Consider the following 20662-nt stretch of genomic DNA (forward strand, 5'->3'; position numbering starts at 1 on the left):
ACCATGAAGCCACGCCTCTCTGCAGAGCATGAGGGCTTCGCGCAGAGACATCCGGTCTCTTCTGGAACAGTGGATACTTTCTAACGACCTTTTCAGTTCATGGTGTTGTTCAAAACAGTGAGTGAACAGGTGAAAGTGTGAGGTTTGTTAAACCGCCAGCAGCTCATTTACTCCGAATCACAGGATCAGCACATGAGCTCGTGTGAAGCGCAGTGATCATGGTGCTGAAATCAGATGATGAAATCGGTGAGTGAATCTCACAAGTTTTCATATTTGCAGTGGATATAGGTGTTTAAATATAGTAATCGTTAAAACTTCATGACGTTATTGTCTGTTGTTGTTAAACGCTATTGAAAGCAGAGGCATCGATAGCAACAGGTCATGTCTGCTGAACGGAAAGGATAAATGGTTCCTGATTTGTGAACGAGTCATTCATTTGACTCGGATCCTGTTGTTGAATGGATCGAAGTGTTAAATAAAACCAATGTGAACGATTCGCTTACAGACTTTATGATTCACGCGCTTAGCAAGAGTTGAGTTGAAACATTTTTTTATACAAATGACATGTTATTGAGCATGTTCGATTCGTGAACCGATGCTTATGGGATGATTCGGATTGGTGAGAGCATATGGGGAGACTTGGAATTTTGTTAATTTGGTCTGTATAGAGTAAAAAAGCATCATGAACGTATTACCAACATTAACAATTAATTATATTGCTTGTTTGTTCTTTTGTCAAAGTAAAATAATTTATTTGTCACTTAAAAAAATTATTTTAGTAAGGAATCAGTTCATTTAGGCAAAGAAGACTTTCTTTAGTTTTATATTTGCACATTAGTTCATTTAACTGTCTTTCTATTGTTTAAAATGCTGATTTGAATATACAATTAGAATTAGCATATAAGTATGACTTTAACACAACATCAACACTATCTAATTGACTGTAAACTTGGCTGTACTTTGATAGTCATTGGCTGCTAATATGATTTCCCAATTTAGAATTTGCAATACTTTTCTGAAATTATATTATTAAGGAGAATGTCTGAATATCCGAATATAAAACAATATAAAACTTTACCTCTATCTTAAATGTTTCAACAAATATCTCTTACCTGTTTGTGTTTATGTTGAGTTTAACAAACAATAACCTTCTTTAAATGTTTAAAATTTCTTATCAATATATATATACCTTATATACCTACGCTGTTACCTTAAAGCAAGAAGGTTGTAGTTCGAACCCCAGCTTGGTCAGTTGGCATTTCTGTGTGGAGTTTGCATGTTCTCTCGTGGTTTTTCTCCAGCTGCTCTGGGTTCCCCCACAAGTCTAAAGACATGTGCTATAGGTGAATTGGGTTGGCTAAATTGTCCGTAGTATACGTGTATGTCCTGGTCTTCCAGGCTGGTGGTTGAGCGTTGGGCTAATGACCCCCCTCTTAAAAATTAGGTATTACGAAACACAAACATGGTGCAGCTAAATATCAACTTCATAAGTAAATATGATTATTAAGAGTAAGTAAATATGATTATTAAAAAGATTAGTAAGTGACTGAAAGACTGTCTTAATGAGTGACCAATTAAATCATTCATCGAAATAACTTGTTCCAACAGCTATTCTGCTCCATTATTTACCATTTTATTGGCCAATAATCAATAAATAAAGTTATCATATTTATTACACAATATCATCACCATCACATCATGCCAACATACTGATATTTGGGTAAAATGCATTTTTGTGATCATAATTAGATGTCATAACATGAAAATATTTATATAGATTTCAGGGTAATTTTTGCTTTTACAACTTAAATTATAATGACATGTAACTGATTAATCTTCAACAGTTAACTCATAGTACTTCTTTTGGTTGTTTTTACAAAGAAATCTATCTATCTATCTATCTATCTATCTATCTATCTGTCTGTCTGTCTGTCTGTCTGTCTGTCTGTCTGTCTGTCTGTCTGTCTGTCTGTCTGTCTGTCTGTCTTTCTGTCTATCTATCTGACTGTCTGTCTGTCTGTCTTTCTGTCTATCTATCTGACTGTCTGTTTGTCTGTCTGTCCATTATCCTATTTTTGTGGATTGTTTAATCCATGGATACCGTTACCGTGGTGTTTCTTAGTGGGAAGCATTTCCCTGCACCCCTGAAGGAGGATCAGGATGACACTCCCAAAAAAGGGGATTACTGAAATGATGCAATTAATAAACGGGACTTTTTTTAAGTGGAAAGAAATTCACAAAGAAGATTTGATTCATATGGAGTTTTTATTAGCATAGTCTTTGCTTCTCTTCTTTTTTCATTCAGATGAGTTATGCATGTGGTGAGACAGAGCCCCTCAGTCTGACATGGAACAAACAGGATGCTCTGGACTGAAATAGCACTGATGTAATAAACTCATCAGAGATGAAAAATAGAAACTGGCCCCCAATATAAAGACAGTTTAAAAAAAATTGTAAGCATTATTTTTGGGTTTACATTTAAAAATGTGATTTGTAGGTCATGTTTTAATGTTTAACAATGTTTCCAGATTACACAAAGTAATCATGGCATCATTTTACATCATTACATTGAAATGAATAATATCTACAGCAATATCATATTGAGGTGGCCGCAGGGGTCCCCCTGCTGTCTACCCCTTTAAAACTGTCACCTGCGTTTTTAGCCAATCATTATCAGTTATGTGGTAGTCCCACCCCTACAAAAACATGCGCCAATCATCGTCAGTTATTTGCACACACAGCAGAGTAAGCTAACAGAGAAAAAAATAGATAAAATTGCAAATTATTTATCAATTATATTGTCTGTAACGGCGTTGTAACTAATGTATTTGATTACTCATTCATTCATTAATTTTCTTGTCGGCTTAGTGCCTTTATTAATCCAGGTCGCCACAGCGGAATGAACCGCCATCTTATCCAGCAAGTTTTTATGCAGCGGATGCCCTTCCAGCCGCAACCCATCGCTGGGAAACATCCACACACACATTCACACACACACTCATACACTACTGACAATTTAGCCTACCCAATTCACCTGTACCGCATGTCTTTGGACTGTGGGGGAAACCGGAGCACCCGGAGGAAACCCACGCGAAGGCAGGGAGAACATGCAAACTCCACACATAAACGCCAACTGAGCCGAGATTCGAACCAGCAACCCAGCGACCTTCTTGCTGTGAGGCGACAGCACTACTATTTGATTACTCGTTACTAAAAAAAGTTATTTTGTTAGTAAAACATTTATTATTAACACCATTATTCACTGTACTTGACAAGCAAAACAAAAATGTCAGAGATCAGAACAGTGTGTGTGCACTGATGCAAAGTGCTTCTTTACAACACCGCCATCTACTGGCCTGAAATGAAGAAAACAGTGTTTCTAGGGTTGGGTCGGACACCACGATGCCGAGCCAGGATTGCAATCCAAGGTTATACCACTGGATCACGTCTAACTATAGTTGTTAAATGTGATATTTAAATAATTTTGTCTCTATCTAACAACTCTTTGGTCTTTTGAATCTATCAGCTAACATGTCACAGCGTCAGTACACTGCTTCAATCTTTCACTTTCATTCTTGTACTCAGTAATTTTAGTGAAAACCTTAGATACTGTTGGTTGGTTCCTGTTGGTTGTGCACATTTTTACTAATTATGTTTGTCGATGCCATTATAACGACACATATCACTCTGCTTATTCACGCAGAGTCCTGCGGAAAAAGTGATTGACGGGTGGTAATTTGTGTGTTTTTTATCTTTATTTGTTTATGATTTGGCTATGTGTAAAATAGGGTTGTAACAATATACCGGTATGACGGTCTACCGCGATTTGAACGTGCACGATTATCATACCATGAACAATTGCATATCAACGGTTTTAACCCTTAAAGACCGAGACAGCCGCCCGCGGCTAAAAATAAGTATAGCTCTTAAATGTTAAATAACTTTTGATCCGCTGATCCGATTCATACAATTCAAAGATTGGCATAAAGAAGAGAATCTCAGCTTTCCAGTGCCGTATCACATAACATTCGGACTTTCAGAGGCTCCGGAATCAGTGCGGTTATGTCATCAAAATTTGACAACGCTGATTTGACAAAGAAACGCTCGTCACTGTGTCTCCGGACAAACCAGACATGATACATTGATGCATTGTCCCTCCTCCATGCCCAGATTGGTTCAAACTCGCTATATCATAACCAATAAGCATAGGTTTCGCTTTTGTTCGTGGACCAACAATGAGCTTTTTGAACAACACGGAATGAGAGATAGGCATACATTTCAGACAACCATATCCAAATCCATATCCACAGACAACCATATCCATGGTGGCACATAAAACCTAAGGATGTTCCATATTGAATCTAGTTTCGTTATGTAACTATTTATAGTATAGTAAATATTTATATCTATTTTTTTACTGAGGATTTGCACCATGTTTATTTGGACTTTGACACATTATTTATTATTTTCTTATTTTTTTATTTGTTCATTGTAAGTGGTGTTGTTTATAGTAACTGAAAATATATTATTTGGAAAAAGTCAAATTTGCTTCACTTTTCTATTATTTTGTAACATTTTTTTTCTGTTTAGTTCATTCCCAGACCTTTTTGGGCAAATACATTGTCAGTAAATAAATGCATTTTTTCCCCCATAGAAAAACCTTTGTTCAGTCAGAAAACGTGTTTTTATTCTTTTCAGGGTCTTTGCTATGAGAATTACTATTTAATACCGTATACCGCGAAACCGTCAACCCGTGGTATTGTTTTAGACGATTATCATACCGTAAAAAATTCATACCGTTACAACCCTAGTGTAAAACAAAGACCATGCGGGTCAGGTAGTTGAAACGGTGTAGGCTACAAATAATGAATTCATTATGAATTAATTCATTATTCATAAATAATTAATTGACCGCTGCATGCCTACAATGACGATGCCATCGTTCATGGTGATGTTTCACATTAGACATCGTACAATGCCAAATTGGTCGACATCGCCCAACCCTAGTTTTTAGTTTCGAGTGAACTCGGACAACAACGTTATCACGTGTATATTTGTATACATTTTTAATGGCAAATAAACCATTTATGTTTTAGTACATTGTTGTGATGTACATGTATACCCTTAAAAAATAGATCCAACAGTAATGTTGTTTTACTTAAACTGCCTTCATTGTGACCCTGTTGACATCAGGAAATGGGTGTCTGAGACCAATCCTCTTTTCATCCGTACTCTCCTCACCCCGGATATCCAGGTCAGCGGTGGCTTTACTTAGTGTGACCCAAAATCAAGTCCTCTAGAATAACTAAGTCCTGTCTCGGACCAGCTCTGCTTTTGAAGCTGCTCTGAACCATGTGCTCAGCGGTTTCTTTTATGTGACTGAGTGATATTTTCATTAATATCTGGTGCGAGATATTATGACTGAAATTCAGGACACGTCTAGATCCAAATGTTTGGTGTGGCCGGGCATCAAAACTTTTATGTCTTGCTGAGCTTTTTGAGCTATGAAAATTCTGATGATAGAAAACAGGCCAGACAGGACTTGGATAGGGTTCAGTTGGCATGTATGTTGTGGGACACTACTGTGTATGTACGGGAAAACCGGACTGTATGGGAAAGAAACAGCAGCAAACACGCCTGAGAGCAAACAGATCCAAGTTTGCTCTCTGTCGCTTTGTTGTGGATGGAATTAGAATGAGACAAAAGATGAACTGAGGAGAACTGAGAACTTGTTTGTGTTAGTCTATTTCTGTAGCATGTTTTCCATCTTGTGTCAGTTCCAGTATTTTACATTTACCATATAACGTGTTTTGTGAATATTTGTTGAGTATTGTTGTAAATTGTAATGTTAAATTGCTCATTGACCACTCTGTTTTAGTTTGCTATTTCTGAATATCTAAGTAAATGCTCTTCGTTTTTTTTTTAAGTAAAACATTTTGTTTATTTGTGCTTTTTTCTGTGTTTTGTGTGTGAAAATTGGTCTTATGCTCACCAGGGATGCATGAGTTTGTGACAATGTTAATAATAAATGAAAAAAAGTTAAACAGATTTTCATCTTAACTTGTAACACATTTATTTATATTCCTTTTTTACTTTTTGTTTAACAAACTCATACATCCCTAATGAATATAAGACCAATTTTACAATTACAACATAACATTACAATTTATGAGAAATTACTTTGAGTTATGAGAAACTTTACTCAACAAATATTTACAAAATACATTATACGATGAATCTAAAATACTGGAAAAAATACTACAGAAATAATTAACAAAAATAAAAAGTACACAATATGTATTCTCTCTTCAGTTCATCTTTTGTCTCATTCTAGTTCCATGCACAATAAAGCAACTGAGAGCAAACTTGAATGTGTTTGCTCTCAGGTGTGTTTGCTGCAGTTTCTTTCCCATACAGCCCATTTTGTCAAAATAGTAAAAAAAAAAAAGAATTTAAATAAATTTGTTACAGGTTAAAATTAAAATCTTTTTCACTTTTTTTGTTATATATTATTATGATGTCATTAAATATAAATAATTTAATATGCTTTACTGACTTTAAATTGATTTGCATTAATAATGCTTAATTAATAAAGATTTTCTCAATTTATTAAATATTAATATTATGTTATTAAATAGGATACATTTTATTTTGCTTTACCAGTTCTCAAGAAACATCGACTCGCAATAACAATGCTTAATAAATAAAGATTTATAATTTTAAAAAATTATTATATCTTTAAAAATACATAATTTTATTATGCTTTTCTTGTTTTCAAGAAACATAGATTAGCATTAACAATGCTTAATACATAAAGATTTATAAAGATCTTTTATTTTTTATTATATTAATATTATGTAGAGCTGCACAATATAGATTCAATACTGTACAATACTGTTAATATCCACTGAAGTCCATAGTGTTTTTTCATTTTTATCTTTGTCTATTGTTTTCATCTGTGCTTTAAATTATATTATTTTTAAATAATCGTATTTTATGCAGATGCACTCCTCCCAAAAATCATTACAATTAATGTAAAATTTATATCGCAATATATATTGCAGAAAATATTCATTAAATAGAAATCATTTTATTATGCCTTACTGGTTCCCAAGAAACTTTGAATCGTATTAAAAATGCTTACTAAATTAAGATTACCAAAGTTCTTAGCCATGGCCAGGACGCGGACGCACTGGGGTGCTGTTTTTCCACATGTCAGTGTTTATGAATAGATTACATCAAAAAGAACACAAGTAATCTTGACAAACTATACATCAATCTATAGCTACAACTCTCAAGCAGCCATTACAGCTAGTTGTTTTTCAATGGGAAGCTTATAAAGAATGTATTTGCTAAATTTGTGTGAGTTGTACAGAAAACACTTATTAGATATGGAGTGAATATCATCGTAATAACAAAACACGCGTTCATCACTGTGCTTCACGGTTTATTTGTAAAGGTAAGAGTCCATCCTATCGAGCACATTTAATCCACCGACACAATAGTGTTGAATTATGGATGGTTATTTGTTTGTGTATGTCACTGTTTCTAGCGCGACCTGTTGTTTACATTGTTTACTATGTTACTTATACGCGCGAAAATGGCGTCTTTGTAAAAAGCTAAGCAATGTCATAGCTTACATTATTACAGATAAAATGAGACCACAAACTTAATTAAAAGTTAAAGTTATAGTTACTAAAATCTAAACAAAACAGTTGAGTGTTTTGACGTTCTGCATATGCTGTCTGTCAGTCAAAGGTGAACTAAACTAATGTTTAAAACAGTTGTGCTGCTTAATCATGTCCTCCTTTTTGTTTTCTTTAAATTATTTAAATTCTTTGAATGGAAATCCAAAAAGTTCAGCCTTTATTTAAAGCAAATATATATCTTTTTTAACTTTATAAATTACTTTTCTGTGAGCATTAATCAATTCAGTGTTTGCTTTTTAAAGAGAAGTTTTTTCCACTCAAACTTTAAACAGTGGGTGCATTTATTAAAGTAACAGGGGGGCAAAATTGTGTGCAGCCACAGGGTGGAGCTCTTGAATGTGCTGAAATGAGTGTGTGTGTGTGTGTGTGTGTGACGGGGGAGGAGACAAGAGGAGAGGGTTACAGAGAGCGATAAAGAGACAGAACATGAGGAGGAGAGGAGGGGGGTCATTTTCAGAGACAGCAGAACAGTCTGCAACACAAAATCTTCCGGTAGCATCACTTCCACTAAGACATGAAGCTCAGGACGTTACTGGAAGATTCCGGGAGTTAGACAGCTTCTTTCTGAACGACAACAATGCTTTAAAGTGCATTAATTCTCTAAATGGATCAAAAGAACTGCCAAACTGGAATTGTAAAGGCTTAGAGCTGTCATTCAGGATTATCTCACTCAGGTATTTTGTTTATTTGTGCAGTAAAATTCATTGCTTGCTTCTAAAGCTATAGTATTGTAAAGCATGTACGTTTTCTAAGTCATGCGCACACTTTTTTGAGGAGCATAAAGACGCTTGTTCTTCTAAAGGCCTGTGGATGTCTTTTTCCCTCACTAGTTGAATAGTGAGCGCAGAATGAGAGTCTGTATGACATAAGGAAACTCGTGGCAGCCACAGGACATTGAGCTTGTTTAGATGGAGGCTTTGTATGAGCTTCTGGGATGACTTGATTACGCTTTTAGACTCATCTGTGGCTTGTGTGTTTCAGCTGCCCTTCTTATCAGTGTGTTTGCAGAGACAATGCTTAGAAGGAGCAAGTAGTGGGTGTTCTTGTGTCCACGGATGTTTTGAAAAAGATACATGATGGTAGTTTTTCTTCGTTTGTGCGCATAGTTGGTTGAAACTGTTGTAAAATCTAGTAAGCTGCCTTGCAAGGCCTTAATAGCTCTCGATGTCAGCAGATCATATGATTTTGTTTAACCAAAATTTGTTCTGTCATCATTTACTGGGTGTATTAAGGCTGTGGTTAATTTTTGAAACATGGATATTTTTGATGAATCCTTATGAAATTGACATGCATAAGCAGCACCACAAATTTTGGTTTCCAAAATTTACCTTTAAAATTATGGTCGAAATATTCTTCCATAGAAATATTTATTAACTTTTACATTGTACTTTTGTAATACACAAACAAATAGAAACAAGTTACTGATTAAACAAAGTCATTGTGTATAGTAAGGAAACTTGTTGTTAACCAGGTATCAGATTTTTACTTTTAGTCTTTTGTTTCCCCAATAAAATCATGGCCATTTTGTACAGATTAGTATGAACATGTATGCATATTACATCTGCTGTGTTGTGACTGTCATGTGAACTACATTAGTTGGCTCACTTCAGTGTCATTCACAAATGCATGAGCACCAATGACTCTTGTTTGTTACCATCAGACATATAGAGCCCTATCATACACCCAGCGCAATAAGGCACAAGACGTGTTTGCCCTGATGTTTTGCCATTTTCAGACCAACGCAACCTTAATTTTCCTGTTTTCCGACACGTTGTTTAAATAGCAAATCCATTTGCGCCACTTTGTAGACTCATGGGTGTTCCAGTCTAGAAAGGAGGTGTGTTAAGGTGCATTGTTGGCAAGTTGCTATTTTGAGGAACTAAAATAGACTGTGCAGTAGATCGGCTGAAAGCAGGTCTAAAGTCTAGCACTTTATCTGTGTACAGCAATACGCAGAAATCTTTAGTTTATTTATGAGAACTTGCTTTTGTATAATATTATTATTATTATTAGTATTATTTATTAAATGCGTATTTATATTTGTTTTGTTAAAAACAAGCTTAGATTTGTCTAGCTGTTGGGTTTTGGACTATATGAGGCTTAGCATGTGTATTTGGATATAACTTTGTTATTATTGTTCATTTGTTTGTTTGCTGGAAATTAAAACTGAATTTAGAAATAGTTTTTAAACAAATCTTTGCGCTTGAAACAAAATTAATTATATAGGCTAATGGATGTCTTCGGTGTCTTGATATATGGTTTCCTCTCTCACTCGTGGATAAGACAATGGCAACGCGCGCATATGTTGACTTTTTGTGAACAATTTTGTTGTTTAAATATGATATTGCATTCATTTGCGTACATTTTTTATAAGCTTTAAAATAAAAGCTAAAGCCTATTTGTTGTGTTTATGGCACAGATCCAGGAGGTAATCAACATCAGCGCTGTTTTGGCATCAACTAGTCAGTATCAAACCGCAACATTCCACGTTAACACTGCTGCTTTGGGATGAGAGCAAAAACGCTTGCGGCTGTTAGTAAACCATTCAAAAGATTCCCCTCTTAACGCAAAAAAACGCATAAAATATATAAAATAATATTTTTGAATCGTTTAACTAATACCATTAATCGGTTACAAACACACCCTTTCGGTTAAAGGTGTAGTAGGTGATTGTCTTCAAAAGCATTTTTTGTTGTGCTGGTTGAAAGTCTCTTCACAGTCTAATAGTAATGATTACACTAAATGATCTATATGTATTTATATGTATTTTTATATTTTGGGTAAGGCATAAAACAAAAAAATGTTCATCCAATTAAATGGAGTCGAACCGACATCTCTCATAATAACGATAAGCAGCCCAATCTGTCTGTCAGCAAATGCAGATTTGAACAACAGCGCAGCCTTTTGTACGCATCTCCGCCGACCGCCGTGCGTTCACGCGCGCGATCGCTAAAAACCTGCTGAATCAAAACTTTTTAAAACCTGAAACAATATTGGAGTTACTTTTGCACGCTGGAGAAAGGATGACACAATGTCTGAAGGATTTCTCGTAGACAGGTAATGTTCTGTTTTAAAACTGTTTTAGCTTCACGCAAGGCTAATGTAACGTTAGATGTTGTTGTTACAAATGGGTTAAATCTTCACAGAAGTGTTGTTTAGCCACTAAAATCTTACGATCAAAGATTGATAAGACTATTTTCAGTTTCATAAGGGACCTTTTACAGCATCGATAATGTAGATTTTAATTTAGTTTAACAACAAAACACAAGTAAATACCGCTATTCCGCCTAGTCTCTCCCTATATTGTTTACCATGCAACTCTAAATATTTGCTCTGAAATAGCATGTCAGTTTGGCTTGCATGCCGCCGGACAAGCACTAGTCGCTTTTAACACATGAGGGTTCTTTTGCGGTGCTCGTATTTCAGGAGGCGTGGCTCTAGACGGCAGGGGAAGGACTGTGGTTCAGAGATTTTTGCTAAGCTGTTAGCATTGTGGAAGATCACCTACTGCACCTTCACCTGGTAATCGATTATTTTGAGCATCCCTACTATCTCCCTTTTATTTGTCATTTTATTTGCGCTTACTGTTTGCTCTAGGGAAAAAATTGTTTCATTTCTGAATATTTAAAAACAAATTTGAATAACCGTTTAAGTTAGTTAATATCTTTTCAGTTCCTTTTTTAGCACTAATTTTAGCAGTAAGAAGCTACGATACAGATTATTGAGCTGAGGCTTGACTACAAAAGTAACACGCAAATCAAATCCAAATTGCAATATCTCTCAAAAAAGTCGCAATTAGATGTTTTCCCCAAATTGCATATCCCTTTTTCACATCCATTTGCAGAAATATTTTACTTATGTTTTTCCTGGATAACAACATTGGCGTTCCGCATGTTTCTTCAGCCCTTAACAATGTCCAAATGACAGCACGCAGCCGGTGACTTGATTGATGACGGCACATTCCTCGCCCCCACCGAGTGTGTTTGCAGGGGTGACGCGTCTGGTATTTAGCAAGTGTGTTGAATTGACCTGGTCAACAGCGGCAGTATGTTAAGCATGGTGTCCCGGCTCACGCTGTGGGTCAGTGTGGTGGAGGACTTGAAGTATTAATCTATTAAAAAAAAACGTTTCTTTATGTCAGCATCATGATAAAATTGGCAAATATCATCCCACGGAGTTGCTTTGTTGGACCTAAAGTATCATAGAGGCAATTGCAACATTCAAAAATCCATTCAGAACACCTCAGCAACTGCATTGCAATCATCTACACCAACATTTTCAGCAATGCGTTCAGTGAAAATGTCATTTGTGCTGTGTTTTTTCTTTAATTATTAGTTTGTATGAATGTGGAAAGTGGCATTTGCTGTAAGTGAAGGCATGTAGAAGTCATTTAGTGGCGACGTGCGCACAAGCACTGTTCGCGTGATTGCGGGTTGCCAGAATTCTGTGCTCAGATCATCATGTGGTTGTGCTGTGAAAGAAGTGCAGGGTGATGCACCGCGGTGAGTTTGCCAAGAGGTGCCACCGCAGATCACATTACCCAGGAGAGCTCGTCCTAGTTTGATGTCTCCTTTTAGAAACGTATTAGAGGCTGTGATGATGATGATGATGATGATACAGCATTTCCACTGATAGATGCCTTGGCCCTACTTTCTTTTTTCTTTTTATAATTTACTTTCTTTTTTTTGCCCAAGTTCTCTATTTTTTTAATCTTAAAAGGTGCTGTAGGTGATCTGAAAAACTGTATTATATGTAGCACATTTTCAGTTATGTAGTTAGCAAGCAAAACTTATTCCCTGAAGCGGCTCAAAGGTGAACAAAGACCTGGTAATAAATAGGAAAATGAGCCCATCATTGTGCAAATTTCTGCTGAGCTTTTTGCTCATGGTGTTTAAAAGACTAAATGTTTGCACATTGACACAGTTTTTAGTCTGAATTACAGTTAGTTAGATCTGAAAATTATCTTTCACCTGTTTATTTCAATATGATTGCCTAAATAAATTATTTAAAACATAGGTAATAAAAATAGCATTATAAGAAATATTGTTATCAGAATAATTAACAACATTATTGTATATCACTTCCTCCCAGTATCGTTCATCCCTAATACAGAATATGATGATAGTTTTTCCTTTCAGAAAATAATAAAGTTCTTGTGGAGTGGGTTTACATCAGTTTTAAAAAACATTTAAATTACCTCAATGGAAAATGGCAGCCTTCTATTTAGCATTAACTAATAACGCAATCTCACGGCAATTCTGATCTTTTTTGATTTACTGGCTAATTTGTATGAAATTGTACAATCTCATTTGTATCTCATTTAGCATGATTTGCTTATCCCCCAATGACGGTTGGGTTTAGGGGTGGGGTTTGGTGCCATGCCTCCTTTTTAAAGTTGTACATTTTCGTACAACTAAACCTATACGAATTCGTATGAATTAGCCTCTAAACTGACAAAACATAAGTTACTTTTCTTAGTGAGGTCTGGCTGTAACTACAAAAAAACAAAACAAAAAATAAAACAGAGAAGCCTGTAACAAACACCCCAGCTTCCAGGAAACGGCAGCCACATGGATGGCAGATACTTTGACACATTTAGAGTGGCTTCTGCCTGAAGATTTATACGCTCATATTGATGTCAGAGGCAGACATGCGTCTCTGTGGTAGTGGCACCTGCCTTTGAGTTTGGACAGTCATTTGACTTGGAAATGAATGGTACCTTTCACGTGGTTTAAGACTTTCCAGTCTGGATGAAAACCTAGTGCGATGTTGAGTTCATAAGTAAACATGTTTGTGTCAGACCAGCTACTGACAACTGCTGTGATTTTTGGAAAAGTCTGAAATAATCACATGAGAATCACATGATAATCAAAACACAAATAATCAAATGATCTGCCTGTGTTTGACAGGGAGTACGTTTACATGGACACCAATAATCCGATTTTAATATGATTAAGACATTACTCTGATTAAAAGTCTAACATGTTAACAGTGATTTTTGATTAATTTAATCCAATTGAAGTCATCACCGGACTTGGATTAAGACACGTGGAGCCGGTTTTAGTCGCATTAGAGTGCAGTACAGACATGTAAACACCTTAATTAAACTATTATCGTTTGTGTAGGATTTTCGCTGCATTTTGCAACAGGATAGTCTATACACACATGACTGTTTGACACTATTGTCTGCACCTACTGAATCAGTAAAGGACCACAGATACCTGCATCGTGAATTGTGGAGTTTTATTTTTTTATTCAGCATGCAATATCAAAATCCATTAAAACAACACTCTTCTAGCAGTCCATACTCACATTAAATATCTCGTTTGACATGGAGGGCTTGCATGAAATGTTCCTGAATGAAAGTGAAAGTGCCAAACTGCAGTTGAAGTCCACAAATTAAAAATGAAACACCAGGAATTGCATGAAACTCCGGAGGAATTGTGGATAGCGTGCTGACGCAATGGCGTTAATCGAATTATGTGCTATAACATGTAAAACGGGACCAGGAAAGGAACATTGAAAAAGCAACTCATATTATTGTTTTATTCAGATTAATGGAAATAGTTGGATTGTAAACTTGCATGTAAACTCAGTCAGTGTTTTTCTTGTTTTGAGATTAAAGTCTCTGTGAAATCCAAAAAAGGACTTTATTAGTTATGCAGTTTAGCTTTTAAAGGGCCATGAAACCCCCTCGTTTCAGCAGGGTGTTTTCACACCTCTACTTTGGAAAAGTCAGAAAAGTGGGCGTGTCCAGCTCTGTTTAGGGGGGAGTGTCGGAGGAACTAAAGTGGGAGGGTGTGGGAGTGTCTATTTGGGCACGCGCGAGTTTCTGTCAAAATACTCACACACAGTAGAAAGTGATGGTGTTTAACCTACATGGACATCTGTAGTGGAATTATTTGCCAAATTATTAAATGGTGGACTTTAACTGCAGTTTGGCTCTTTCATTCAGGGAATTCATTCATGCCCCTCGCGACAAACGAGATGTTTGATTCGAGGAACTGCTCTAAGCGTGTATTTTTCATGCAATGTTTGATACCGCACGGCAAATGAGAGAAAAAAAACCCTCTGCATTTCCCGGAAACTTAGATGCACACGGTAGGTAGCGTCAGAAAGCCACGTGTGTTATTCCGGTCACTAAATGCGGTTAAAAACCCTACACGAGGTTAAAGTTTGGTTGTGGTCCTAACATGTTACGGTTCAACAGTTAACTTAGTTCGATACAAACAAACTGAATAAACAAAGAGCACTGGTCGCTCACTTACCAAATCTGTTGAGACAGGACAATCACCAGCAACTAGAGCCGCGTCTTTATGAAGAGAATACTACAAGCTAATCCGGATCTCAGCGTTTGCAGATGAGAACAGCTCTCAGGTAAACAATAATCCTCCTTAGACATGTAAGTTATTGTTGTCGAGCGTCGCGTACACTGTCTGAGCTCTCACAGAGAGAAAAAGAAAACGAAACTTAACGGCAGCAAACTATAAAAGCAACGCTTCACGCTTGTTTTGCCAACACAACGTGGCGTCTATGTCGTGTAAACACAGTAATGAATATTAATGAAGTTGCACAATAGAGCGCGCTGATTGGTTTGAACCAAGCCTTACTCATGCATTAATGTATCACACTGTAAGACGTAATAAGACTCACTCAGGCACAGACGCCCAGTCTGCACGCTGGAATACAACGCTATTATGTCATGACCGTGACGCAGCTTCAAAAATTCGTTTCAAACAGGAAGTACGAATTTGCTTGAAATAACGCAAAAACAACCAATTTACACTTTTTAGTGAAATATAGGTGTCCTAATAGTGTTTTTAGCAGTGTGGGACACATATACGACTGTCAACAGCTCAAAAAATGTGTTTTGGTGTTTCGTGACCCTTTAGGCAACTTTGAAATATGTCTGTGAGATATTTAGTGTTTTTTGCAAATTTATGTTATCGAGTATTAATATTAATACAGTATTAATATACAGTATGAATTAACAATTAGTGCGAGTTACGAGTTCTAAAAAAAAAACCTTTTATTCATATTGATATTATATTATATTGTAATATCAGAGAAGCAATAGGGCTGATTCCCTGAATTTTATACAACAGTTCAACAAACAAGGCATTGTCATTGATAAGGGATTTACGTTTCTCCTTTTGCCAAAAAAAATTAATTCTCATTATTTCGACTGATCTGTTTATAACTTGCGCTTGATTATTGACATGCTTTTGAAACCCGATCCTGTCATACACTGACAGACGCGACAGTGTAGTGCAAAGGAGAATCCAGAAAAAAGGAGCACATTATTTATTCAGCAAACGTGAACAAACTGCCTTGTTTTACTTTTTATCATCTCCTTTTGGACTAATATAAACTGGGATTAACGGAAATACTCTCTAACAGAGGCTACATGTGCTGCTGAAGATTACAGACACCGATGAGAGGTTGTCACTGACTGTAGGCTATATTTTGTGTTGTTTTGAATTTAAATAAAGTCGAAATGTCTGCTGTGTGTAGTTTTTCTGTGATTGGTAACATATCGGAGACTGTAAGGGTCTGTATGTGTTTATATATGTTCATTTATTTATTTAATTAATATAATTACAGATGTTTAAGGTAGGCTATTTCGCGCTGTCATTGATCTGCAATTATAATCAAATCCTGTTCATAGAAAGGTTAGTAATTAACATTTATAAAACAAGTATTTATGTGTGTAAAGCATCTGTTTTGTGAGAAGTGCTTTTCATATGATATGTGAGCGACCCGTACAGCTTTATTGTCAACATTTCCTCGAGCGAGAATAGTGCGACTGTAACTTTCTGTCATACACCAGGCCCACCAAAAGGGTACCCTTGGTGGTGGAAAGGCTGGAAACGCAAGCCTGATAAAGGTGACCCGTACTGTACTGTACCAGTCAGTGGAAACGAGCCATTAATAGCGTTCCCCGGAATCTCTAATTGGCTATTGAATATGAATATTAAACCAAGACTTTGGCTCCCAATGATTCGTTTGGAATGTGCTAATGAAATGCTAATGCAGCTTTAGCATGAGCACTTTGTGTTTTCAATAGGAAGCACATGAGGAATCATTAGGCTCATAACTGCCTGAACGTGTTCAGTATTATCGGCATCACCGTAGGCGCAATGGTGTAGAATCATGTGCATGCACAAATGTCAACCCTCTGTGAGTTTGGTGGTGTACAGACCATGCGTTATTTGAAATTACTGTCGAGATAAACCAGAAAGTTTCTGTTAATAATGTTGTCTGCACACTGTCTTGAGAACTGGGTTGTTTAATGCATTATAAAAAGATTTGTTGATAATAATGTGTTACAGCAGGGTTCACTGTAAAAAAGTGATTAGTTGACTTTACTTAAAGTATAAGTAAACTTGTTGTCTTAAACTTAAGTAAATTATCATAATAAAAAATTATACATATAAAAACTCAAACAGTTACAATGGGTTTACTCACCTTTTACTTTTTTAAAGTCAACTTGTTTTTAAGGCAAAAGGTTTACTCACTTTCCTAAAGAAATGAATTGCTTTTTGACAGTATAACATGCTTAATATGTTAATAATTCAGAAATGCAATTAATTCTTATTTTTATATATTTATATCATTCTGAAAGAAGTCATACAAATATCCAAATATTATCACCACCGGTATAAAGTGACATGTTGTCAAACCTTTCAACCAGTTTATGATCTGTAAACAGTATCAAGTCTGAAATAAAGTATCAAAAAAAAACAACAACAAAAAAGCACATTTTATATGGTTTGAGATTCTGTTACACTGAATAACCCCTAACAATCTGCATATTATAACCTCAATAAACTCTCAATAATTTCTAACAGTTCCTTGGTTATTTCATTAATTTTAAAACAACAATTAACAGTGTTTATAGAAACATGACAAGAAAATAAAATGTTATTTTGTATGTATATTTAAACATTTAGTATGAAAATCAAAATCTGGTCTCCTAAACCTAACTTTTTATTTGACCTATATTTTGAGATTTCATTTTTAAAGGGTATTTTTGACATTTTAAAGTGGACACTTTAGGAGAATTTAACGTTTTTTATTGCCAACATCAAATGGAGCATCATCTCAACTTTAACCCTGGAGCAATGCTATTTGAACACCCTCCATTTAATAATGATGTTTTGGCTTGGGCTGGAGATTTAACTGAGCTATCATGTGTTGTCTGCTCTGTTTGGATGCCTTAAATACCAAGAGTCATTCAACAAATTCTTTTCTTGATTCATATGATGCAGCATGAGGGATTCCAGATAGAAGGTCACAGTTTCCCTTTTAATATTCAGATGCAAGTTGACTAAGGGTGCTCTAACACCTGTTTTGTTCTGAAACAGGGATTAAGGGTGCTTTCACACCTACACTTTTGTTTCGTAACCTGTCTCGTTTGCCCAGTTAGCGCGGTGCATTTGGCATATGTGAAACCAGCAATTGCGCTAGGATCCACGCCGAATCAATCGCTCTGAGATCGCCTGAATGAGGTGGTCTCGGCTCAATTGAAACGAACTCTGGACCGGATCGACTGTAGTGAGAAAGCGATATGATCCAAGCGCGGTTATATCAGTATTTTATAGATATGTAATAGGCATACGGCTATATGAAGAGAGAATTATGAGTAGGGCGGGAAGTTTAGAGAATCTCCCGGATGCCCGCAAATGAGTGATAATCTTCCTGTAATCATGTGTCTCCCTCCCGGTCCTCAAATACGTAGCGCACACTTCTTACCCCTCCCCACCTCGCTCTTCAAACACACCACGTGCACCTTGTCAAACACCACCAAACCACCACCTCTTCTGACAGCTGAGCGGGACTCTGCAAAATAAACCCTGACACTCTGACCAATGTGAGGAGAGTTTACTCACATGTGACTTGTTTTAGCTCTTTTAGTCCCATTAGAAACTTTGCCGTATGAAACCGAACCGCACCAAGAGCAAAGAGCAACAATGTAACAATTTTAATCCCTGTTTCGGAACAACTGAATCGATTCACTGGTGTGAAAGCACCCTAAAATTGTTGCAATGTTGCCCTTTGTTCTTGGTGTGATTTACTTACACATAGCAGAGTTTCTAAACAAACCAAAAGAGCTGAAAGAAGTCATGTGTAAGTAAACTCTCCTCACACTGGTCAGAGTTTCATCATTTATTTTGCAGAGTGCCGCTCAACTGTCATACTTCGTTATTTTAAATTTTGATGATGAGTAATACGACATTATAAACGAAAAGCTGCGCTTTAATTGTGAATGACGGCACACACAGACATCACCAAGTATAAATCAGAGGTTGGACTTTCTCATACAGAGCCATTGGCTAGAATTATGCAGGCTGTAAATTATAAAGTGAAATAACAGATTTAACAGTCAATTTTTCTAACAAATAAACAGCTCTCGTTAATAGTCAGCATGCTTTCACTTTCATATTTACCATGAAACACACATGTACCAGTAGGAACGACATCCCGCCCGACTCATTCTTCTTTTCATATTACAGCAGTAATATACTGTGATATAGCTTGGCTCGGATCGTTTTGCTTTCTCACAATAATCGCTTCACTCCAGAGTTCGTTTTAATCAAGCCGAGACCACCTCATGCATGTGTTCATGGACGGATTGTTTTGTTGCGGATCCGAGCACGATTGCTAGATTCACATATGCCAAATGAACCGCATATGCCGGGAAACGTGCCAGGTTCCAAAACAAAAGTCTAGGAGAAAAAGCACCTTAAAATGAGCCTGTAGAAATCTATCTATCTTTCTGTCTGTCTGTCTATCTATATTTAATTTTTTAATTCACCATTCCCACAATTAACCATATATATATATATATATATATATATATATATATATATATATATAAACAAACCAAAACAAATTTAGATATAAATTAGACAGATTTCAGGTTCCGGTTCTGGCATTTTCCAGCACAAATTAAGTCCTGGGAGAGCTATATTTTTAGCCAATAATTGAACTGTTCTTCTATGATTAGCTTTCTTTCAGAAATTAAACAGAATTTGAACTATTTGTGATTCCTAAAGTGTACTTTTTTTGTTAGGCTCTTAACTAATTATTAGGTTTATTGATTTTGTTATTGGACATGCTTTTCGATTGCTAAAGTTTAACCATTAAAATGTAGTACAGAAATGTTTTAAATGGTGGAAAATGAAATGGAATTTGGAAGAAAATGAAGTGGAATTTAGAAAAAAAATCATAGCACTCGCCATTCCAAAGTTTATAAAAATTTCAGTCTGGGTAAATTTTGTTTAAAAAAAATAATACTTCTTGACCCATTAAACCAATCAAAATTAATATTAAAGTGTCAAAATTACAAAATGTACTTGATCAATGTGTGTAACTCTACTGTCCTTGTTCTAAGTGTTTGGAACATTTGATCTCAGATTCTCAGTGAAGGATATCTACTGTTACAGCTGCCCACGCTCACTCCTACCTGAGTGACCTTTGGGTCTCCAGGAACACTTGTACTGCATGTAAAGCTCCAGCCTCACCTGGGGCGAGACTAATGGATTTTTGCTGGAGGTTGCAATAACAATTTCTGTGAAAGAGGAGGGGGGAAGGGCTGCTTTTTGGACAGGATTTCTTCTCACAGACTGCCTGTCAAACATCCCGGCTAGAGTTCTGTAGGGAAATGTGTGCAATGTGTTTCCATGGCGACGAGCACTCACTCAGAAACGTTGTTATGATGGGCATGTTTCACAAGTATTACATTTGAATGTTTAAGCTTATGAAATACGTTCATTTAAATTATGTTTAAAGAGAAGAATGTTGTTGTTGTAGTTTTTTTTAAGTCAAATCGTATTTTTGATAATTTTCTAAATATGTTTATAAAGCTACATTCAAGCCCGAAATTTTACATATCCCTGTTCACAACAAGCATATTGTTGATGCTTTTTAAATTGTGTGCAAAAATTAAA

General features: G+C 36.0%; 1 protein-coding gene across 5 annotated transcripts in view; it reads left to right on the plus strand.

The window, feature by feature from the left end:
* Nucleotides 1-20662, plus strand: part of cyth1b (cytohesin 1b) — a 195023-nt gene that overhangs the window by 121321 nt on the left and 53040 nt on the right. Inside the window, 1 exon segment of one of the 5 annotated variants that reach the window (NM_199722.1) lies at nucleotides 45-246. The exons of 3 other annotated variants lie outside the window; for them this stretch is intronic. In NM_199722.1, coding sequence (NP_956016.1) covers nucleotides 219-246 — 28 coding nt within the window. In that variant the 5' untranslated portion in view covers nucleotides 45-218. 5 annotated transcript variants of the gene reach the window in all.

Source organism: Danio rerio, chromosome 12 (assembly GCF_049306965.1).
Source record: "Danio rerio strain Tuebingen ecotype United States chromosome 12, GRCz12tu, whole genome shotgun sequence".
In the NCBI taxonomy this organism is placed as follows: domain Eukaryota; kingdom Metazoa; phylum Chordata; class Actinopteri; order Cypriniformes; family Danionidae; genus Danio; species Danio rerio.